The following is a 24,765-nucleotide window of genomic DNA, read 5'->3' as shown; positions in this document are numbered from 1 at the left end:
CAAGTCCAGGAAGCACAGAGAATCCCAAATAACATGGATACAAAAAAGCATACTCTGAGACACATAATAATTAAAATGCCAAAGGTTAAAGATAGAGAATCTTAAAAGCAGCAAGAGAAAAGCAGTTAGTTACTTACAGGGGAATACCCTTAAGACTGTCAGCTGATTTCTCAAAAGAAACTTTACAGGCTAGAAGGGATTGGCAAGAAATATTCAAAGTCATGAAAAGCAGGGACCTACAGCCAAGATTGCTCTACCCAGCAAAGCTACCATTTAGAATTGAAGGGCAGATACAGTGCTTCCAAGATAAGAAAAAAACTAAAAGAGCTCATCACCAAACCATTATATAAAATGTTAAAGGGACTTATTTAAGAAAAGAAGATCAAAACTATGAACAATAAAATGGCAATAAATACATACCTGTCAACAGTGGAATCTTAAAAACAAACTAAGCAAACAAGAACAGAGATAGAATAATGGGTATGGAGACAGAATCATGGAAACCGAGAGCATTTTGATGGTTACCAGGTAGGAGAGGGGTGTGAGGAAATGGGTGATGAGTGAGGGGATAAAAAAGTACAAATAGGTAGTTACAGAGTAGCCATGGGGATGTAAAGTACAGTATAGGAAATGGAGTAGCCGAAGAACCTATACACATGACCCATGGACATGAACAATGGTGTGGGGACTGCCTGAGGGAGTGGGGATGCTGGGTGGAGGGGGAAAAGGGGGGGAAATCAGGACAAATGTAATAGCATAATCAATAGTATATAATAAAAAATAAGTAGTTTATTTGTGGGCCTTACCTTTTTTTAAAAAATCTGTACAATTGTCCTGTGGCCCCAGTCTTGACAACCTTTAAATGTCCCTTACAGAAGAAAATTCTTATATTTTACTTCTCAGGTGCTGTCATTGTGTGAGGCTTGCTCTAATGGAATATCTTAGAAGACCCGGCTTCCCCTCTCTAGATGTTGGTGTTAACAAAATATGGGAATTGTCTGTGGTACGATGCCTTGATGTTGAAGAAAAAAAAAATGAAACAAGATAAAAACAAAAATGAGGGGGAAACTCCAAAGCCTAAGACTAGCTTAATAAAATGGTTTGGCTTTAGAACAAGTCTGTGTTTCTTTCACAGCAGTAGGAGGATAGATTTTTCATGAAGCTAGAAGTCGTGTTTGATCTCTTTGGAGTTTTGTTTTCTAAGACAGAGTCGAAGATACTTTAAAGAAGAAATTCACCAGCAAGAGGCCTTTTCTTTGACAGCACTTTATCTCACAGCCCGCCTCCCTCCATTCACTTATCAATAACTTCATCTCATTTGCTTTATCCTGGAAATTCCATTATCTTGCAGGCAGTCTATTGCATTAAGCTGGTTAGTACCTAATATTGCCTCATTTGCATTGACACATGCTTGACCTCAGCCCTTCTGCTCTCTTTGTTAATGCACCAACAAGCACTGATATCTCTCTGGAGCATAATCATTTGGCTGTTAGCTCTACTAATAACAACCCTTCATTTGAGCTTATGAAGGTTTATTAAATAAAAACATGCAATCACCCTGGCAGTAAAGTAATGAAGGGAGGATGGAGGTAGACAGCATCCTGTTTTAAGAGAGCATGCTGAGTCTGCATTATAGGTATTTGGTTTCCTTAGGGAGAAGGGGCACCTGAATGGGTCAGATCAATACTGTGTTAGCAAACTGATTTTAAGTATGGGTGTTTTGATTGCCTGATTTGATCACTGATTAGCTACAGGCTGAGGAGGTAGGGGAAAAACAGTGTTCTTGCTCCAGGCCCTTGGCCTTGGCCCATGCTTCAGCTCTCTGGGGAAGTCCGTCTCAAGAATCATACTGTCAATAGCCCGGAGGCCTTAAGTCGAGGGCATAGCTGATCCTACCGGAGCCCAAAGCACCTACCCCTCTGGGGATCCAGGACATGTTTCTTTGTTGTTTGCAGCCAAAGGTTTTTGGTGTTCTTATTTAGTTAAGACTATTCTAAAAATTTGTTTAATTTGTGTCTTCTTATCATACGCATGTAAGAGAAGAGAAGGTATCAATTCTCTGGAATAGTGTAATTCGATATGTTTTTACTGCATCTACATGTGTGGTCAGGGAACACATTCAGGTTGATGTTGTCTTCCTATAGGAAAATTTTAAAAATCTTTTTTAAGGGAGGCAAAGTGACCAATTCAGAAGTGCTAAAACATTTTGGAAACGTAATTATCAGAGTCCTGAAGGAAATATTTGTGTCGTACTCAACAGCGGCAATTCTCAATTCTTTTCTTTCGTAGGGAATATTGTTGCCAAAAATAAGCATTTGCATTAGCTAGCAGATGGTTTAGTTATCAAGTTTGTTTGTTCATTTATTTGTTTATACCTATAAGTTTTCCTTCTTTATTTTGGCTCGAACCTCAGTTCTGTTTAGAAACAATTACTGAAGGCATTTACCTCTGGGTAACTTACCTCCCCCAGCTGAAAACAAAATAAGGTGACAAGTAACGACCAGGAGTTTCCTTTCTGCAGTGAGGCAGCTGTTGAGCACGGCCACCTGTGGTGCTCCCCCAAACGCTTCCATCGGTTTACCTTACAGCACAAAACGGGTCTTCCCCTCGTCAGCCTGAGGGGGGCTGGCAGAAGACACACACTTACCTGGGGGGTAATAATTTCTTAATTGGAACGAAAGTGAAATTGAGAAGTAGACACTTGGGAAAGAAACATGCCTGGCACTGTAGTTTCTCATTACAAAGATTTATTTCGTTGCCGATTTATCTCTCATCTCAAAGTAAAATTATTTGAAAAATCAGGCAGTTCTTGATGATGTACATGTTAGCTGTTTTTTTTACCTAGTTTTTTGAGTTATGGAAACATCTTTTGGAATTTCTGTTTTCTTAATGGGCAGGCTTCTAATAGCACAGCTGTCCTGCTCAATATCTTGTGTTAAAATGTTTTTGTAAATGTTTGCATATTTTCATAATCCTAAAGTAAATACTTGTTCTTATTCCAAACCAGATTTATGTTATCTGTCTGAGCAGGTTCCCGCTGTGTTGAGGAGAATACCATTGTTCTCTTAGGTAATAATTGGTGTTCTGTGAAAAACATCCCTACTAATAGTATCTTTCCCCCCAAAAAAATAATTTTATAAATACATGTAAGAAAAATTCCAGATACACTAGTTGGCTCATTATCTTACTTGTAGTAATGTGTAGGAAATGGTGTGGAGTACCCGAGCGTTCTAGGCCGTAGAGGAGGTCACGTGGGCGTGACTGGTGGGTGGATGGTAGCAGCAGTATTCCCCAGTGAGCTGTTGCACTGCCTGTTGTCTGCTTGACCTCCTTTCTGTTGCTGTGTTGCCCTACAATTGTAACAGTCACAAAGAGTCACACTTACTTACCCAGTTTTGATTATTTCTCCGAGCCACTAACTGAGACCATTTTGCTGCTTGTCTACTTAACTGCATCTCTTGAAGTTCTGTTGATGCTCCATCGGTGTTATTTTAAAAGTGTGCCTACTGTGGTCATTGAATTTGGAAAACAGTAAAATAATTCAGGAAATAACCATTCTTCATACATTAAAAAATCTCTTTGGTTGTATTTTTACTAGTAGTTATGCTCATTTCTGAATGTAGATGGGTTTCTCTTTTAGGGAAGCCTGAACGGTAGTGAGTCCCTGGAAGGTAGGCCCCACCCCGCACCCCCTGCCCCGCCCAGTGCGGCAGAATCGACCATCCGCGATGGTGGTTGGGGTGACTGTTTGCTGCCTCACCAAGGTTTTCTTTATGAGGAAACTGTATGGTACAGGCTACTTAAAGCGAGATGAAGCAAAATGCCAGGTTTCCGAAGTGATGTTCTAGACCTTGAGTGTTGCACTAACTACTATTTTATTCACCTTTGTTTGCGTGCTACTTATTAGTAAGGTTAGAGTAGGGGAAGCCACTGGCCTTGCGTAACTCCCATAATTATACCTTTATAAATAGATTTTTAACAAGAGAAGGACAAAAGAAAGCACTGTGTTTTCATGTAGAAATAAGATACTATTCTCTATTCTTGTGGGTTTTTAAATCTTTGAAATTTTAACACACTGTGTGTGTGTGAATTGTTGTATTTTGAGTCAATAGGACTTACATGTTTCACTTCAGAAAGTTTGTCATCTAAATCAGCAGTCCCCAGTCTTTTTGGAACCAGGGGGACTGGTGTTGTGGAAGTGGGGGGAACAGATGGCTGAGTGCAGGTGAGCTTTGCTCACGCCCCATTCCTAACAGGCCTTGGACCCATAGTGGTCTGCAGCCCGGGGGGTGGGGACCCCTGATCTAAATGGTTATAATGGTTCTATGAAGGAAACAGCACTTTATTGAAAATCTTACATTGAAGCATGTTGAAAACACCCTTTGAGATTTTTTTAATCCATGGAATAAATAGGTTTTGTTAGAAACAATTTCACTGAACACTCAGTATGTGCCAGGCACTGAGCTGTGTGTTTTACCTATATTTAAAAAAGGGTTGAAGCCCTGGCCAGGTCATTTAATTGGTTAGAGCTTTGTCCCAATAGGCCAAGGTTGCTGGTTCCATCCCCAGTCAGGGCACATAGGAGAATCAACCAATGAACACAGAAATAAGTGGAACAACAGATGGATGTTCTTCTCTCTCTCTCTCCCTCTCCCCCCGCCAGCCCCCACTGCTTCCCCCTACCCCCAAATCAGTAAATAACAATTAAAAATATTTTTAAAAATTTTACTTAGGTGGCTTTGAAAGTTAACATTGGCATATAATCTTGTATTTGGAACTTGAACTATTTGAGTTAAAAAGCTTCATGCAAATTCCCACAAACAAATCTAGTGTGGATGTGCGGTGGGTGATTTTTAGGCTTAAACATCGCAGTTGGATTTAATCATCATAAGGGCTAAGGCTACATGATGGACCAGTGGTTTACCCAATTATTTTTCATTTTCTGGATCTCCATGTCACCGAAGGTTAATGCATCCTCTTTTTCTCTGCTAGAGACTCAAGTTAAAATCCATTTTAGAGGACAAGTGTGAATGAATTTGTTGGTGTTTTTCCTCCTTGGGGACACTTTGGTCATTTTGCGAGGCTGCCTTTCCATTTGGACTTGCTGGCGGCGTGCGCAAGGCCCAGGGCTCCCGAGCGAGTGGGGGCAGTGGCAAGTCAGCGTGAAAACGCACCGGCAGGGCTTCAGAGGGCAGCGCTGGCCCGGGGCTTGTCACTCTTTCGTCCCCCGTTCCCCGGTTCAAACTTATTTGCTCCTGACATTTGATTATAGCATATCACAAAACGAGGGAAGTGGCTGTGGGTTAGCCTTTGCATTTCCCTCCCCCTCCCCAGCCAGCCTGCACCTGCACCGGCAGCTCCCAAGCTTAGTGTTCCCACCGCCCGCGAGCTCTGCCATGACTGTGTCTGCTGGTGTGGATCTCAGACCAGCATGTGCCGCCAGTATGGTTACATGGCTTCGTTGTCCATTGCTTTTGTAGAAATGCTTCCTTTTTTAGGGGCATGTTCATTTGCGTAAGTGCATTTAATGTTTTTACCCTGAAGTATTATTAGTTATTGCCTTTATTTGTACACATTAGGAATATTTAGAAGTATAACCTGAGCAGGTAATAGTCATAGCACATGAAACCCTTCAGGGAGCTCGGTAGTTGGCGGTGCTGCCCCCGCCCCCAGTTCAGCTGTGGTCCTCTCTTCTCCGTTGTCGTTACTGCGTTCACGTTCTTGGTGTTACTCCACCTCCCCCTTTGTCTCTCCCAAGGAACAGTACCTAGGCTATTCTCTGTACTTTAAGTTTTTTTCATTAAAAATACATAAGATCTTTGTACATAAAGAAATATAGTTTTATATACGTGGATAAATGGGATGCTGTCATACATGCTGTTTTTTGAGATCTGTACACTGTGGTTTCAAGATGACTTGTTCTGGGTTCCCCGCACCTCTCTGTTTGTCGTGGGACTTCCCACACCGTTTTTATGCATCCTGTTCATTTTGTCGTAACGTCTTTCGAAGTGCGCCTTACTCCAGCGGTGTCTCCCTGTGCATGGTGCGTCTCCTCCTCACCGCTGAAATTCCATGTCTTCTCTCAGACCGGGTCAGGCCGAGCGGGGGGATGCCTGCTGCTGTCCACATGTAGTTCGTGCAGACACTGCATTGCCCTGTGTGTGCGTAGGCACATGCGAGAGTGAGAGGGAGAGGGCCTGGCTGTGCGCAGACGCACGGGAGGCTTGGGCTGGCCGGGCTCTGATTCGTGGTTGCCAGGAGAATGAACAGCAGAACTTACAATGTGCTTTTAGTTAGTCTCAAGGGCTAGCTTTGAGGGTTGATTCAAACCTTCAGTGCATGGGGTTGTTGTGAGAACATGAATAATACACTCATGTAATTGGGGGGGTCATTTTTCTGTGTCCATTGATAGGCTGTGTATGTGGAATAGATCGTATGTATGGCTTTGCTGTGGTTCTTTAGGTGCCTTCCTGTTTATCTTATCAAAGTTGTTTGCTTTCACCTTCTGCCTTTCAGGTGGTAAGTAAGGCCTTCAAAGGCAGAATAGGCCTATGTGCCTTATGCCTCAGACACCCCTATTTCACGGAGCACATGTCCAGAATCCTCAGTGGATGCACAAAACCATGGACAGTACTGACCCTTATACATACTGTTGTTTCTGCCTTTAGTTACACCTGTTATGAAGTTTAATTCATACATTAGGCAGTTTCACAGAGAGAAGATAGGTTTTAGCAACGGCAGCATGCATTTGTCTTTCTTACTGAGAGTTTTTATTTTTTCACTTAAAGCAAGCATTAAAGGTCTTTGGCGTGTTCAGATCACCGGCATCGCTGCTCTTGTGCTTTGGGGCCTTTGCTAAGGAAAATAAGAGCAACTTGAACACAAGCACTGTGATGCCGTGACAGTTGACCCGATGACTGAGACAGCTACTGAGTGACTCACAGGGAAGGTCATGTACACAGTGTGTACACGTGGTGCACAGGGGTGATTCGGGTCCGGGGCCGTCAGGCCTGGGTGGTGTGCGGTGTTGTCACTCTACTCAGATGGCACACAGGTTAAGACCCGTGGCTTGTTTATTTTGGAGCGTTTCCCTTTAACATGTGTGCACCTCGGTTGGACCCAGAAACTGAAATTGCCAACTGTGAAGCCACGGACGAGGGGGCTGTTGTACTGTAGCGTCTGATGTATGCTCACAGGTTCTCATAAACTCTCCTTTGACGGTATTTTTTAGAAAAGAGTCTTTCATATTTATAATATTGTTCGATTATTTAGTTTTTGTACTTAATCGTCTTTGTCCCCCTCTTCAGGTGTCAGCAGTCGAGTCGTTGGAGGGCCCCCTGCTCCAGGTGGAAGGGCTGAGTGACCTTAGGCTGGAGCTTCACAGCAAAAAGATGAATCTTCACTTGGTTCTCATAGACGAGCTGCACCGGCACCTGTACATCAAGTCTACCAGCCGAGTTGGGCAGCGCGGCACGGACAAGGGGAGGATGAGGTAGGTTAAAGAGGCTCTTTGTCACAGTGCACGTGGCAGTGTAGACGTTTAGGGAATAGCATTTGTTTCCCAGAATGCTGTAGTTTACTTTACTTTTCTCTTTAACATCCATACTGTCTTTGAAAATACTCCGTATTCTGGAAGGCTGACACTCAGAGCTTGTCCATTCCCTCACTGCACACTTATTGTGGTCCTTTATGTAAAGATGTGTGAGAAACCTTTACTGTGGGCCTTTCATGGACTGGATCAGAGACACTCGGGTTTACCCCAGAAGGAAGAGGAAGAAACCCTTAAATTGGACTGTGGCGTCAACCTAATGAAGAAATGTAGGCATGTGAACTGAAGTTACAAGATTCTTTGTTGCTCAGGGTTGTCTTCAGCTTTAGACAATCCTCTTTCTGCAGTTCAGGAGAGTCCTGCCTTGAAAGGCCTGCGGTGGGCGCAAGAAATTCATTACGTGAGTGTAGACCTGGTCGGGAGTGGACCAGATCTTAAGACAGTTGAGGCAGCAGGACGTTGGCATTATTAGCATGTAGCAGAGAGCTGCGTGTGTGTTGTGTCCTTCCGGGAATTCTTTAGAACAGCCATACGGTATTTTCAGAGGGCAGGTTAGCAACTGTCCCCTGCAGTCTACTTGGTCATTCTTTCTCATCGGCTGTGGACAAGAGGAGCACTGGGAGCAGTGCATGCTGGGAACGAAATCCTTAAAGCCCTGCCCTGTTCAGACAAAGATTGCCAACTTTGTGTGTGAAGCTGCAGTTCAGTCCGAGGCACTGCCGGAGAAAGGGGGGTTTCTGTCTCATTCCTGCATATGGGCGGGCGCTGGGAGACTTCTGCTGAAACAGGAGGAGGAGCTGTGGGTTATGTACCTGAGACTTCATGTCAACACTGGATGTGGATAGAATAACTGCCAGTACTTGAGCGCAGAGTAGAGGTGGATGGGGGCCATGCTTAGGAACTTCTGTCCACGGTGTCTGGTGGTAAATAGTGGCTCTGAATAGGTTTCTTCCCATGTAAGCATTAAAAAAAAATACTCTGGGTCCTGTGAAAATAGTCTGTAGCATGTGAGAAAATGAGCATTACCTGGAGGTCTCAGAAAAGATAATTTAGCGCTGTCCCGGTAAGCTCTGTTGGTTAGAGCGTACTCCTGATACGCCAAGGTTGCAGGTTCGGTCCCTGGTCAAGGTACATACATACAAGACTCAACCAATGAATGCATCACTAAGTGGAACAAGAAGTTGATGTTTCCATCTCTGTCTCCCACTCAAATCAGTAAAGAATTAAAAAATTATAAAGTATTTATTTGAATAAAAACAAAGACACTGAAATAGAGAACAAGTGGGCAGCGACCAGAGGGGAGAGGGAAGGGAATTTAAGGGGAAAAAAGGGGAGGGATTTTGAGGAACAAGTATGAAAAACACAGGGATGAGGCCTGGGGGGGGGAATGGGAGGGAGGTGGGGAGACGGGGCAAGGGGGGCTGGGATGGGAGAAACAGACAAAAAAACTGTACTTGAAAAATAACTAAATAAAATTAAAAAAACAAACAAAAGTATTTATTTGAAAAAATGTATTCAGCACAACAGGAAAACTTTAGGAGAATGAAGCTTACCGTTTTTCAAAAGATGAAAGATGACGTAGTAGATAATTTTTCAAAACTATTACTCCCCCACTTTTTTAGTGGGAAAAATGTCTTTTCTGTTCTTCGAGTTATGGGCTCTTGCTTTTGCCAACCGATTAGCACACAGCACAAGGAAGGGCCTGAAACGAGCTGGTGCCGGTGAGCATGCCCGCCTGTGCCCCTGACACTGCCACAGTGGGGCTGGTCCCGGGGGGAGGGCGAGAGACATGCGGCACTCGTCCAGGGTCAGCCGCGCTGCGCCGCCTGGACCGGCCAGCCCTCAGGATATGTGCTCCTCGTTGAGTGTTACTGCGATTTTGTAGTTGTGTGCGGCAGGCATGTAGCTCCTGTGAAATGTTAATAAGGAGTGATAAGAATGGAAATGGGAAAGCTACAAAAAGAAATAACTAAAACATGAACAAGATATAAGGAAAACCGAAATAAAGTAGGGAACTGAAGTCTTCATTTTTAGAGAGAGGAATTTGAATCGGCGATATGGAGGGAAAACTTTCTCATTATGAAGAAGGGAGAGACAAGATGACAAAAAGAAAGGTGATGTATGTGAAAGATGGAGAATAGCTGTCAATTCTGTGATTTTAGGTATTCTGAAGAATGATGCTGACATTTTCATGTTATAGGCTGAATTGTCTCCTCCTAAAATCTGTGTGTTGAAGTTCTAACTCTCAGTGCTGTGGTTACATTTGGCTGTAGGGTCTTTTAAGAAGTAAATAAGTTAAAAATGAGGTTGTTGGGGTGGGCGCTAATTGAATACAAATGATGTCCATATAAGAAGAAATTTGGACACAGACTTGCACAGAGGGAAGACCATGTGAAGAAGCAATGGTGAGGTGGCCCTTCTACAAGCCAGGCAGAGAGGCCTCAGAACAAACCCGCCCTGCCACTGTCTCAAGCTTGGGTTTTAGCCTCCAGCAGCGTGAAAAAATAAATTTCTGTTCATTAAGCCACCCAGTCTGAGATCTTTTGTTATGGCAGCCCTAGCAAACAAACAGAGAAACAGAAGCAATACCTCTAGTGGAAATGAAGAAACCTACTTAAACAGGAAAACAAAAAGACATTGATCTGCAGATCAAAAGATTTCAAGGTAAAATTAATGAAAAACGTCATGATCCAGAAATTTTTGTGAATTTCAGAGACAAATTCTGTAAGCACCAGGGAGAAAATTTATGTTATCTGTGGTGATGTGATAGTTATTTACCCATCCAATATTTATTCTCCCGTTCTTCATTTTTAACAGAAACCTTATTTTGTGCTTGGTGGACGTATGCCCAGCTACAAGGCTACATTTCCTAGTATGTAGCTAATGGTAATTAATGAGACTTCTGCTTGCAAGCTGCTGCATTGGGCTCATAGGAAAAGTTTAAAAGATGCCAACTAAATTGCTATGCTTACTCTTTTACCCTTCACTTGCCTTCCTTTACTTCCCATGTAGAACGTGGACTGGTGCCATCAGTCCATCTTAGATGTGAGGGAAACTTCAGGATGGAAGCCACATTTTAATTCATTTCTTTAATGACCTGGATCCTCTGTTATTATCCCTGAATAGGTACAGCCTTTATGCGACAGGACGGAAAACCTTTGTTTTACTCAGGCCCCTACTACTTGGGACTTCTGTTTTATGCAGTTAACCTAGTCCTGATCCGTCGGAAGGAGGGAAAATCAGGGTCTGCTGACCAGGTAGTGCCAGAATACGGCAGAGCACAGAGTCGACAAAGTGTTGATTCGGGGAGAGTGGGGACCACAGATTTCTGTACCCAGCCAGGTGGACATTGGTGTGCATGAGTGGCAGAGAGACATTCTCAGATATAAATTAACAAAAAAAGTAAACCACTCTTATTTTCCAAGAAGAGTACTCAATCATGAACTCTGAGATAGAAATCAAATTCAGCAATTTGAAAACAATCAAGTTGTAGGTAGTTTATAGCCTCTGCAAGGCCTGCATGGCAGTAAATATGTAAATTACATTAAATAATTGACAACTCTATTTTTACAAGATCAAAAATATTAGCTGCAAATTATTTTCGAAAAGCTCTAATAGCAGTCTAGTTTATTCTTTTTTGCATGTGGCTTTCCATTTTCCCCAGCACCATGTATTATTGAAGAGGCTTTCTTTTCTCCATTGTATAATTTTTGGCTCCTTTGCCCACAGTTATTTGACCATGTACGTATGGATTTATTTCTGGCTGACAGTTCTGTTCCATTGGTCTGTGTATCTGTTTTTCTGCCATTACCATGCTGTTTTGACTATTGTTGTTCTGCAGTGTAATTTGAAGTCAGGTAGTGTGACACCTCTGGCCTTGTTCTTTTCTCAGGATTGCTTTGGCTATGGCCTTTTGTGGTTCCATACAAATATGATGATTTTTTTGTGCTATTTCTTTAAAAAGTGCAGTGCTAATTATCACTGCAGTGGCAGTCATGTTACAATATGTAGATGTTTCAAATTAACATATACATATTAAATTTATACAATATTATATGTCAAATATATTTCCCTAAAAATATGTTATAAAAGAAAAAGGTATATGTGGTCAAAGAATGCTGCACAGTAATAAACAGGATTTATTATATATCTCAGCATTGTTAGTAGAGACTGGAAAATTTGGAGCGGCAGGAGATAGAAAGAATGCTGGATTCTTGAATCAGAAGTTGTTTTATTTTGGATTTTAATAATTAGAGGAAAATGTTTAATTCATTTGAATTTGTGTATGTTAACCTAAATACGCATATTTAAAAATTTCCGTATTGAAAAATCACTAGAGAAAAGAACAAATATATTGTCTACTGCAAAGGTTGTTGTATTAGCCAGTGCTCTTGACCTCCAGTAGTAGAAATCTGTCCTGGAAAGTCAAGCAAGGACAGGAGGTTAGTGGAAAGTTATCAGGTAGGTCACCAAATCTAAGAGAAGCAGGTCTTTGTGGTCAGCTCTAAGACCCAGAAGGGACCAAGGGCATGAAGCCACTGAGCACACATCATAAAGGACAAGCCGCGGGAGGGGCCTGTCTGGCTGGGTGGCTGCCCTGCTGGCCCCATGCCTGTGTTGCTGGGTTTTCGACTCTCAGGTCAAAATGTTCTCTAAATGTCCCTCCATCTTTTCTTTCTGTCCTCAAGATTCAAAGTCCTGGCTGGAAGCATTCAGTTTGTTGAGCCTGGGACATGTCTGGCCTCCTTCAACTTTTATAATACGAAGTAATGTCCTCTTTCTTTTTTGCTTTGACCCGGACAGCGGAGAGTCTCTCCAAATACAAAGACTGATTTGATTGGTGGTTTCCAAAACAAACACACAAACACCTAACACCAAGTTTTACTGCCGGAGAAAAGAAATCACATGAAAGCACACAAATATAAAGAACTATATTTTTGGAGTAGAAAGGAATTAGAATGATATGTATTTAAATCTGTATCCTTTCAGGGGTGTCCAACCTGCAGCCCGTAGGCCGCCCGCAGCCCAGGATGGCTGTGAGTGCCGCCCAATACAAATTCGTAAATTTACTTAAAACATTATGAGGTTTTTTTGTGATTACATGCCGCAGTGTATTTAATGTGTGGCCGAAGACAACTCTTCTTCTTCTAGTGCGGCCCAGAGATGACGAAAGATTGGACACCCCTGTATGTATAGATACAAATGTATGTGCGTCGACAATCCCTGAAAGGATAATGCTGAAACCCTGACTCGTTCAAAGGAATTATCTGTGGGGAGTAAAAACGGGGAATAAAAATGGGGAATAAAAATGGGGAATGGGGTTTAGGCAGAAGGACTCATTACATACCCTCTGCCTTGTGAATATACTCATCATGAGCATGTACATATATTATTATTACTTTAAAATAATAGTTTTTGATGATGCTTTTGAATCATTTTTAATGAAATGGCAAAATGTTTACTGATGAAGGGAAAAAGTAGGATTTAAAATTCTATACAGGATCATCCAAAGCGTGTTGAAAAAAGAGAATGTGAACAATTTGTGGGGGGGGAGGGGGAGGGATGCGTGGACAGGCAGAGGCTTCCTTCTCTTCAGTGTTTTGGAAGGGCCTTCTGTCGAAATTGTATTCGTAGATTGTTTTTTTGTATTTTCTAAAAAGAACTCTTACTACCTTTGTGAGGGGTGACCCCCCCCCCGACAAAAACAGAATTATTCCCTCTCCCCGCTAGGTGAGTGTTCTAGGAACCCATCTGTATCAGTGTACCAGCTGGCATTGTTGTGAGAGGCTGTGTTAGTCTTGAGTGAATTGTTTTTGAAGACTCTTCCAGAGCTTTTGCCTGTTTCATGATGAGTGATTTACACCCGCCCACACTGTGCTGCGTGTTGGGCAGTTTTTGGGCCCTCATGCTCCACTCTATCTATTCACCCCATCTTTCCCTGAGCAACATTTTTTGTTTCTCTGTATGAAAAAAGTCCTCAAAGGGAAACATTTTGCTGATGTGGAAGAGGTGAAACAAAAAGTGGCAGAAGCACTAAAAGGCACCAAAATCGACATGTTCAAAAACTGCTGAGCATTGGAAAAAAATGTCTTGATAGGTGCATTGTGTCAAATGCAGAATACTTTGTAGGTGACTGAAGTTTAAATATGTATGAATAAATACACAATGTTTTTATAAATAAATCACTTTTTTGCAGGGTCCTCATATAAGCTGGTAAAATAAAAAAAAGTTATTTTAAAAAATAGTCAATCCTTTTATTATTGCATGCACTTTGGGTTAATACTTGATTAACCTTGCTTTCTTGGACGCTGTAGTTAGAGGAGGAAGGAATTTCAGACTCAAGCTTCTGCTGCCATGTTTGTCTCAGTGTGTAAAGAGCGACCTTGACCCCATTGTATTATATGCTACCTGTTTTATCCTTTAATTTTGTCCTATGCTGGATTTCTTTCTCTTACCTTAAGTTTTTTTCCTCTCTTGTTAGATTTTAGCTTCACTTTATTTAATATTACATGTCTTTAATTTGGTCTGTCATTGAGATCATGATTGTTCTTGACTTTTATACTCTCTGAATCATTCATTATTTTTTCTGTATGTTCTAGCCAATCATGAAACTATAGAAAATTACTGTGCCAGCCATTCCTGTTTCATTCTTCAGTTAAATTTTCTTACAAAATTACTGTGCCAGCCATTTCTGCTTCATTCTTGTTAAATTTTCTTACTAAGGGCATATTATCCTTGACAGATATTTCTCAGCTCAGTTCGATTTCATAAACTTTTATGGGCACTTGATCTTTGACAGGTACTGTGCCAGCTGTTGGGGTTATAGAAGTGAATATATTAGTCAGTAGATTTACCACTTACAGTTCAGCTCACCTCTGTCAAGTTTTAGTTTGTTAATAAAATCAACCTAATGGATGGTTGCTGTAAATTTTGGACATAGTAGGACATATTTATTGCTAAGGAAGGAACGGAAAGAAGTTCTAATTAAAGCGCAAATGTTTAATAAGCTGTTAATACTTCTAATCCTTCTTAAAAAAAAACAACAACAAACTTGAACGTTTCATGGTTTGAAATATTGAAGTTGAACATGTTTAGAAGTAGCTCCGTACTAATTGGATGGATGGTTAATGGGCAGAAAGTTTTCGGGGCCGTGGTGGTAGGAGTTGCTGTTTCGGAACAGTTTCACTGGTTTCATGGTTTTGCTGTGCGCCACCGTGGGGTTCGTTAGTGGCAGATCCTATTCGGTCACCACGCACAATTAGTCGTTTTCGGGAAATTATACTCATCAGTTGTCCTGAAAAACTCAGCTATGAGTGATTCTCAATAGATTTGTCAATAAAAGTAATCAAAAGTGTTTAAAAAGAAAAATAACTCCTATCAATATTTTGTTTCAAAATAAGGCAGTTCAGATCTTTCATATTAATTAGAAACTTGCAAAGAACAGTCCAATTTTGATTTTTTTTTTGTTTGTAAGAATACTTCCTCTGAGAGATCCAAAACCCTTTGAAGTTCCTGGTTGATTAATTAATTAATACTCTCTGAACTTGATCTCTGGTGCACGGTGAGAACAGGCTTTTTCCCATTGTCTGAAGCAGAAACCGAGGTGTGTTCCTGCTGTTGCAGAGTGATGTCCTACAATGGCCCCTGCCCTTCTGTTGCGCTTTTTGTCTGTAGTAACTAAATTAAGAGTTCTCTTGAACTCTTGAGATTAAGTCCTTCCACAAAAGAACAAGAGAAAAATGAAAAGTCATTTGCAGAGTGACTTGCCTTTGGGTTAGTGTTCACAAAAGGAGAAAATTGAAGCCCAGGGGAAAATTCTAGAAAGAGAGATGAGTCTATGAAAATAGTTTTGCAGTAAATCGACTTTCTGAAAGTTTATTGATGGAGTTTGAGGGCCCTCTGGCTCTGATGATAAAGTCAGCAGGTTATTTTTTTCAAGGTTAAAATTGCAAGCCATTTATCGCCCTATATATTTAACTAAAATATATTTTTAGCTAAAAACTGAGTAGATGATAGGTTTTGATCTCAAGTGAACCATGTGCACATCTGTGTTTATAGAAGTGTGTGTTATACTCATACACACACACACACACACACACCCACACCCCCCACCCCCCATCTACTGACTTCAGTGCTTCATGTATAGGCCTGACAGGTGGCATTCTAGTTATATACCTGAACTTCCCTGCTAATTGATACTTTCATTTAACAGTGATACTTTCGTTTAACAGTGCTTTAAAAATATTTTCCCACTTTTGTTATGGAAATATTTATAAAATATGTATTTTTCTTATTTAAAATCAAAATGAACTTTTTAAAATTTACTCAATAGCACCATCAAACATACTCCTTGGGAATATGTATTTGGGGGCTAGAGAGGTGTATGGAGAGGGTTTTCCAATTGCAAGTAAAATGCAGGTAAAAAGGATGAAGAAGCTGAAAAGAAGAACGAGAAGATCATAGTAGTCAGTATATGGAAGATAAATGGATTTGTCCATTAATGTGATAGACAGACTGTTGTGATAAAGTAGTGGATTTGAAAGCTCTGTTGCATTTTCTTAAGACATTTTCGGCGAGTAGGAAGTTGTAGCTATATTTTGGAGGAAAAGAGTTACTGGAACTGTATCAGTTCAGTTCTTGGTAGATGCTGTTTGTGCTACTTTTATGTATGTTATTCTTCACATGTGGTTGTTTCACATTAGTGTGCAAGTGATTCCAACAACAGAAATGTGCTCAGTTTGGTTTAGCTCCTATCTTGGTCATAGTTGGATCCTCAGCAAGGGGGCGTGGCGCCAGGCACCTAACAGATGCTTAAGTCTTGAGTAATGAGTCCCTCTTTTCTGTATTAAGTGGAAAGGGAGATGTTAACGACTGTCATAATTATCCTTGGCCTAGGACAAGGGGTCACACATTACCAGCCCCGGATGAAAATATCTTAAGTGATAATTTTGCCCTTTAACGTAAAGTTTGTTTTTCAGAGTTTTCTGAAAGAATATGGTTATTTCTTTACTGGCTTATTACCTCTCATTTCCATTACAAAAGTAGCGTAGTGGGGAGACAGGGCTGTATCACTATGGAGAGAGCAGGGGTGGGATGTTCAGAATTGCATACATCCTCTTATTCCATTTGGAAAACGTCTTCCTGCAGGCGTGGTCTCATGCCTGCTCCCCTCTGCCTTTATAACTCATTATGTGGATCATTTCTAAGGGTAGCAACTGCTGCAGATGATGTGTGTTGAGACTGGAAAGGGGAGATGAGGACTCTTTTTGGCTTTGACTCTCTCCCCTTGAGACTTAGAGAAGCTTTTCTGTTGTTCATGCAGTGTGATGACTCAGTTTCTGTAAGGTGGGTTGCAGGTGTTATTTGCCTTGGCATTGCCTATATTCTTTCACTGAACAGATGCCTATAAATGGGAGTTAAATAGAAAATTTAATTGTTTTTATAGTCTTTTTATAAAAATTTATGTATTTACTTTGGAGATTATAAAGTTAATCATTAAGATGAGGGGCTAGGACCTTTTTGGAAAAGGTGATAAATACTTAATTAACCTGTTCGAGATTTCTTGAATCATCTTTTATTGTGGTGATTCTCAACTTGATGAAATATACGAACCTCTGTTAAAGAAGACTAAATGTCGTGAGCTCCCAGAATATGTCGGAAAACTTGAACTTGAAAAGCAGAAAGTAGACTCACTAGATAAACCTTCACTTGGTTATCATAATGTGGTGTCATTTGCTCTTTCTTTGCAGATAAATCAATTTTTATACAGGAACAAAGGAGGGCCCTGAAAGTGCGCAGTGTAATTTGGTTCTGAGGTGGCGTCCAGATGATCCAGAACACACACATCAGTTTTTTTTAAACCTTGCATGGAAATGAAAAGACTGAATATTTGAGTACTTGGAAACCTTAGAATACACCATTTTCCCTGCCTGTGACAGTCACCACTTTACGGAAAATACAGTTCAGAGATATTTGAAGTCACAGTGTAAAAAGGGCTCGTAACAGAGACAGTGATAAGGGGCGGGCACAAAGCGGGACTTCCGTTGTTCTGGGAGGAAGTGCTGAGTAACTGCTGCTCCTTTTCCCTGCAGTGCCCTCGTGAAAGACACGCCTCCTGTTCCTCTGATTGATGTTACAAACCTCCCTACTCCTCGAAAGTTTCTTGATACCTCTCAGTATTCGACTCCTGGAAGCTCAAGTGGTAAGTATTTAATTCTCCAGCCACTAAACTTCTTTTTGTACTATTGCCACTTCTAGGCAAAGACCTAGGGACGCCCGGGGGTCTGGGGGAGGCCGAGGTTAGTGTCTTGGGTCCTCTGATGAGCCCCTGCCTTCCTTAGAGGGAGTAAGGTTTAAGATGATTGACTGCGCCTGTTGGCATTTGTCATGGTTGGAAACTGGCAGCTGTATTTGGCTCGCCTGCCGAATCAGTCGTGGATGTGTTTGATTTTTCCACTGGTGGTGTTTGTTTTTCTGAAGTTGAGTTTGAATGGTTTTTGGTGGGGTGTGTATTATCCTTTTTGATATAACCTTTACTGCTCCTGTTAGCTTTTTATTTTTAGAGGGAATGGCGGAGAGAGAGAGAAAGATCAGTTTGTTGTTCCACTTATTTATGCATTCATTGGTTGATTCTTGTACCTCCACCGACCAGAGATCAAACCCACGACCTTCCAGTACGGGGAGGACGCTCTAACCAATTGAGCCACCGGCCAGGGCTGCTCCTGTTAGCTTTGACCTAGCTGCTTCATGCCTTGCTCTGCCTGCGCAGTCCTTGAGCGCCTTTGAGTGTGTGAGCCCTGTTCTGTATCCTGACTCCTGTATCTTCCAATGGCCACTTCACTTCATATGTGCCTGACACACACACACACACACACACACACTCATACTCTCTCTCTCTCTCTGCAGTTTGAGAATATGTCCTTGAACTAAGCATGTTTCTTCTTGGGCTGCCTAATATTCTGTTGAATAAGATAAAGGAGAGCCATTTTGGCTTATATTTAACGTTGGGGGAGGGAGAGTATACTTTGTTTTTTTTTAAATTAATTTATTTAATTATTGTTCAAGTACAGTTTTTTGTTCTTTACTCCCATCCCAGCCCCCCACCCAGTGCTCCCCACCTCCCTCCCATTTCCACCCCCCCTTAGTTGTTGTCCATGTGTCCTTTATACTTGTTCCTGTAAATCCTTCCCCTTTTCCCCCTGAAATTCCCTCCCCTCTCCCCTCTGGTCACTGTCCCCCTGTTCTCTATTTCAGTGTCTTTGTTTTTATTTTGCTTGCTTGTTTGTTTTGTTGTTTAGCTTCCTGTTAAAGGTGAGATCATATGGTATTTGTCTTTCGCCGCCTGGCTTATTTCACTCAGCATAATGCTTTCCAGTTCCATCCATGCTGTTGCAAAGGGTAGGATCTCCTTCTTTCTCTCTGCTGCATAGAATTTTATTGTGTATATGTACCATAATTTTTTGATCCATTCATTTACTGACGGGCACCTAGGTTGCTTCCAGCTCTTGGCTATTGTAAATTGTGCTGCTATGAACATTGGGGTGCATAGGTTCTTTTGGATTGGTGTTTTAAAAATGGACAGATCTTCCAAACAAAAAATCAACGAAGATATTGTGGAATCGAACAACATCCTAGATGAAATGGACTTAACTGATATATATAGAGCCCTTCATCTCAAAGAAGCTAAATACACATTCCTTTCAAATGCGCATGGAACATATTCAAAGATAGACCACATGATAGTACACAAAATGAGCCTCAACAAATTTAAGAAAATTGAAATCATCCTGAGCATTTTCTCCGACCACAAGGGACTGAAACTGGAAACCAACCCCAAGAGAAAAGACCCAAAACATTCAAAATCATGGAGATTGAATAGCATGCTATTAAACAACGAATGGGTCAAGAATGAAATCAGGGAAGAAATCAGAAAGTTTCTGGAAATAAATGAAAATGAACTCACGACAACCCAAAACTTATGGGACACAGACAGCAAAGGCAGTCCTGAGAGGGAAGTTTATAGCAATACAGGCCTACCTAAGAAAGATAGAAACATTTCAAGCAAACAACCTAACCCTATGCCTACAAGAATTTGAGGAACAACAACAAAGACAGCCCAGAGCAAGTAGAAGGGAGGAAATAACCAAGATCAGAACAGAGATGAGAAGTACAATTCTAAAAATCAATGAATCCAGGAGCTAGTTTTTTTGAAAAGATAAACAAAATAGACAAGCCTTTAAGCAGGCTCATCAAGAAAAGAAGAGAGAGGACTCAAACACAATCAGAAATGAAAGAGGAGAGATTACAACTGATCCCATAGAAATACAAAGGATTGTAAGAAATTACTATGAAGAACTGTATGCCGGGGCATTTGAAAACTTAGGTGAAATGGACAAATTTCTAGAAAAATATAATCTTCCAAAACTCAACGAAGAAGAAGCAGAAAGCCTGAACAGAGACCTATACTTTGAATCTGGGCCCCGAGAGCTCCTGGGCCTGAGCCCAGAGCTGCTCTGTCTGCTGTTGCTGGGCCGAGTGGGTGCAAGGGGACTGGGCAACCTTTGTGGGCTGCCCGGAGGGTGCCTGCCTTTGACACCTCCCTCCACACCTTTTAACCAAATATAACGTCAACTGTCATTGGTTTTTCAGATAAAAATTAGTTTTTATGGTTCTAATTAGGTAGTCCTTTAGAGCTTGAAATAATGAAGATACAGGAAAGGTAGAAAAATTATTTGGATTCAATCAATATATTCTATATAACTAAATGAACATGCTTTTTTGGGGGGATAGCTTAACAACATATTTTTATTGGGGCATGTTTAATTACCTTGTAAAAACATTATTTAATTAAATTTAGGGTTATTGAGGCTTAGAACCTTGAAGTTTATTGCTTTTACTATAGGAATTACAAGATTTTTCTGAAGGTCTGCTTACTTACTGATTTTTTTGGAAAGACCCCAGACACTGGTTTTTATTTTGATACGTGACAAAAGGTTTTTTACTCAGTCTCTGTTGAAAGGTTTTGTTTTCCTTCTCTTCTTCCTGACCTAGCGTTGCTATTCTTTGACTTTCGGCACTGCTTTGGGCCGTTGCAGTGTGTGGAATTACGAAACAGAAGATGTTTCTATATGTTTGATTTGTATCGCCTCTAATTTTTGTGGAAATTATGAATGGACGTGTCTTTGTGTTTTTACAGTGTTATCACTGCTTAGCTCGGTAATGTCAGCTTCTGTCAGCGTTGCCCCGTCAGGAGCCAAGTGAGAGAGAAATGTAATTGCTTATGAAGAAATGGCAGGGCAGGCGTTTTGCAAATGAAAAGTACTGTATGGATACGAAATAAACTGAAAATGCCAATCATGGAAAATTTCAGTACAAACTTAATGTTGCAACATCTGTTATTTTTAACAAGACAATGTTACTGCTACTTCATGCTGGGCACTTTTTCTATCAGGCCCTGTCGTTAGCCTTTATCACTCAGCGGAGCTTATGCGGACACTCCGGCCTTCTTGGGCTCCTCCTTAATTATCAGGAGTGACCCTTGAAGGACTGTGCGTGGCAGTTCGGTGGAGCTGGGACCGTTATGCAGAAGACTTGTAGATATGTGTACAAACCTTAATTTTTAGAAGGCCTCCCTTCTTGACTGTTTTGAAGACTGTTGATCTCGTGATTTTTCTGTGGGTGATTGAAAAAGAAGGTAGTTAAATTATCATTGATTAAAATCAGTAATAGTGGTAATTAAGGTGTGTTTAGTGCCTATATCTCAGAAACGATTTTAAGTGCTTTATATGCATTTACTCATTTAATTCTTCGATAGTCCTTTAAGATAGGTAATGTAGCAGGTCTTTGAATAATGTTTTGTTGTAACATCGATGAAACACCCTAAGAACCTAACTAGTGTCGTATACATTGTTTCACTTGAAGTGCAGAACTGCCAAAGACATTAAGTGTGAGGACTTAATGTCTTAGTAGCCTAATTTTACAGATGAGAGCACGGAGGCTTAGGGAGGGTTAATAATAATTGGTTTAACTGACAAGTAGCATAGCTGGGATTTCATACCGAGAGCTGGGTTCCAGTGTGCTCAGTTCGTTTTCTTGCAGATAGGCTGGGTGCTCTGTGTGCTACTTTTCTGTTGCTGCCACAATCACTTACCACAGCATTGTTCATTGTGTGGTTGTTTAGGTTACCAGTTCAATGTGGGTTTCACTGGGCCAAAGTGAAGGTGTGAGCAGGGCTGTGCTCCATCCCGAGGATCGATGGGAAAATTTGTTCACTTGCCTTTTCTTGCTTTCCTTTGCCTTGTGGTCCCCTTGTCTGTATTCAAAACCAGAGATGGTGGGTCACATCCTTTTCATGTTCCATTTCTCTGACCATGTTCCATGTTCCTCTCTTCTGTGTCCTCCTTCCTTTTTGTGAGGGCTCGTGTGGTTAGATTGATTTCCACTGGGCGATCCAGGAAGGTCTCCCAATCTCAGTGTCCCTAACCTTAGTATATCTGCAAAGCTTCCTCTGCCGTGTAAGGTAGCATTGCCAGAGTCTGGGTATTAGAACATGGATGTCTTTCTGGCACCATTATTCTGCATATCACTCTCTGCCCTTAAGTTATCTTTAGGGGCCAGTGTATAAAAATGAGACATTTTGGAAGTTATATGTGAAGTCTTTTTACGTCATTGCACTTCTAGTCTTCAGGTCTGTGTTAATCTGGGTCACATTATTAAAGGGGATTGTATAAATGAGGAAGATGTAAAATGATACTAAGTACACATAAAAGTGTGAGGCTGATGAAATATATTATAATGAAAGGCAGACATTTTCTTATTCTTAATCATGAACAGTAAGTCCTGAGAGTCTATTTGTGAAGTGCTCTGCAGGTCAGCCTAGAAAGTAATGTCATTTTCAGCAGGTAATTTAGCATAGGCTCTTAGAGGTTCCCTCTCCTATGGTGAAATAGTAGGATTAAGGGCGTAATCCATTAGAACTGACGTTTTTATGGAGGGAGCTCTGATAGGGAATCCCTGGGTAGAACAGATCTTCTGTTGGGGCGCCATAAATTAGGGTTGGAGGTGGTTCCCGTGAACTTTCTGATTGTTATTAATTAAATGAGAATTTTGATTACCTGTGAATGAGATATTTTTCAGATGTCTTACTTAGAGGTAGAGTAGTGACTTTTCTGTGAGAGATTTTCTGTTGCAGTTGAGGTGTTACAGTTTGTAAGATAATGTTGTTACATCGTTCAGCTGATGCAAACCATGATGTAGTTAGGGTGGGTACTATCATTATCATTATGATTATTATGTTTATATCTCTCATATTTAAGTATGTTTCAGATGTTTAGCGTATCATAAAACTTGTATAGAATTATAATGTGCATACCTCATCTAATTTAAAAATAAAGCACTTAATTATAAAATGCAAAATCAAGGCACAGATTGGCAGAAACAAGCAGTTCATTAAGAGAAAAATGATCAGTGTCCCCGTAGCTTTCCCAAGTGATAATGAATAAAAGAAATGGCATAATAAATGACTGGACAGAAAGGGCCACTTGCGGAAGAGTCCACATACATGGAAATATTGGCATTCATCTGACAGAGTATCTGGAATATATGAAGAACCCCTGTAAATGAATAGAACGAACTAACAGAAAAATAAGCAAAACTATGAACAGGTAGATTGTATAAGAAGACATGGATGCTAGTAAAATGTATCAAAAGCTGCTTATACTGTCTAGTTTATCAGGTATTTAAAAAACTCATTTTACAAACACGGAAACTAAATCCAGGAGTATTGAATGAAGAATTGGTCCAGGTTCAAGCAAGACGGTGATTATTGGAGCCTCTTTGCTGTTCGCACTCAAAAGTGTTGGGATGCATTTTGCAAGCCTTTTGCCTGTTATTTTCACCCGCCACAGTATTTATTAACGTGCAGGGAAACTAATGACTAATTTAGATGTAATAATTCAACTGTAACTTGGGTTAGAAGGATTGGAGAGTGTGGAGAAAAGCCAGTACTTGTGGGAAAATGTTGTTTTAAGCTTTTGGATTCTCAGTGTGTCCTTTCCCTTGGCCTGCGCCGTTGGAACACTGAGCAATTACTCCCTGGGTAAACAGGCACTTCGTTCGCGGCCTCTTTGTTTGTTTTGTTCAGGCTCCTGCTGGGATCGTGGCTGTAATGACACTGGACTCCTTTCTCTTTGGTACCGGCATTGGTTAAGCAGTAGTGTAAAGAGAGTACAAGTGAAATGATTTTTTTCTTTTGCTGCTGTTTTATTGGTGTACATTGTATCTCATAAAATCTTGTTCTGGGACTTAATATTTATCTTAAGAATTTTGGGTTAGATATTTAAAATAGTTGCTCTACTTTGGGTAGGAGCTACAAATCCCAACATAAAAGGAGATGAAATTGTCTTCTTGGAACTCACAAGTCTAGGATAATGACGATCTGATTCTCCAAAATGTTGTGACATTTTCTGAGTTACCTTTGTCCTGAGGTCGGGGTCTCCCTTGGCATGTTCCTAAAGTATCTTGTGTTTACTCATGAAATATTTTTGTTGATTCCTATAATTGATCATATACAAATCATAATTGATCATATCATATTCCTACAATTGAGGGAATATACAAGACAGAATAGAATTAATAGTTTAAATATTTCTAAGTGTAAAAAATGAAGCAAGGCCAGAGTTGTAAAATTTTATTTGTAATATATTATATTGTATGTATTATAAAATATGAATATTATTTATCTATTAGAGAGCAATATAACCACCACCATCTACTCTCCACTAGATAAATAAATATTAATATTTTTCCATATTCACTTCAGAGTCTCTTTTTATAAAAAGTGAAATATTGCAAAGCTGTGGTCAGGTAGCTCAGTTGGTTAGAGTGCGGTCCCAATGTGCCAAGGCTGCGGGTTGGGTCCCTGCTCAGGGCACTTGCAAGGGTCAGCCAGCGATTGTGGAAATAAGTGGAACAACAAATCCATGCCTCCCTTCCACTTCTTCTCTTTTTCTAAAAATCAGTAAATAAAAATTAAAAAAAACATTACAAGTACAGTTGAAGCCCCCGTAATTGGGTGAATTCTTCCTTAATTTCCTTCCTTTCTCCTTTGCCACAGAGGTAACTGCTATTTTGAAATTGTTCTTTGTCTGTTTCCTGTACGCCTTCATACGTTTACTCTGTGTATGAATGTGTATGCATACTTTGTTGTGCATTTGTAA

At 40.7% G+C, this 24,765-nt stretch overlaps 1 protein-coding gene across 1 annotated transcript in view; it reads left to right on the top strand.

Moving 5' to 3' along the window:
* The window catches only part of EXOC4 (exocyst complex component 4), a 678,192-nt gene that overhangs the window by 47,118 nt on the left and 606,309 nt on the right, over positions 1-24,765 (top strand). Inside the window, exons 4-5 of the mRNA XM_037165795.2 lie at positions 7,308-7,492; positions 17,641-17,750. Coding sequence (XP_037021690.2) covers positions 7,308-7,492; positions 17,641-17,750 — 295 coding nt within the window. The remainder of the gene's footprint in view (positions 1-7,307; positions 7,493-17,640; positions 17,751-24,765) is intronic.

This window comes from Artibeus jamaicensis, unplaced genomic scaffold (genome assembly GCF_021234435.1).
Source record: "Artibeus jamaicensis isolate MK-2021 breed Jamaican fruit bat unplaced genomic scaffold, CSHL_Jam_final scaffold_3307, whole genome shotgun sequence".
Lineage (NCBI taxonomy): Eukaryota > Metazoa > Chordata > Mammalia > Chiroptera > Phyllostomidae > Artibeus > Artibeus jamaicensis.
The sequence above is the reverse complement of the archived record's forward strand: the minus strand, read 5'-3'. Positions and strand labels throughout refer to the sequence as shown.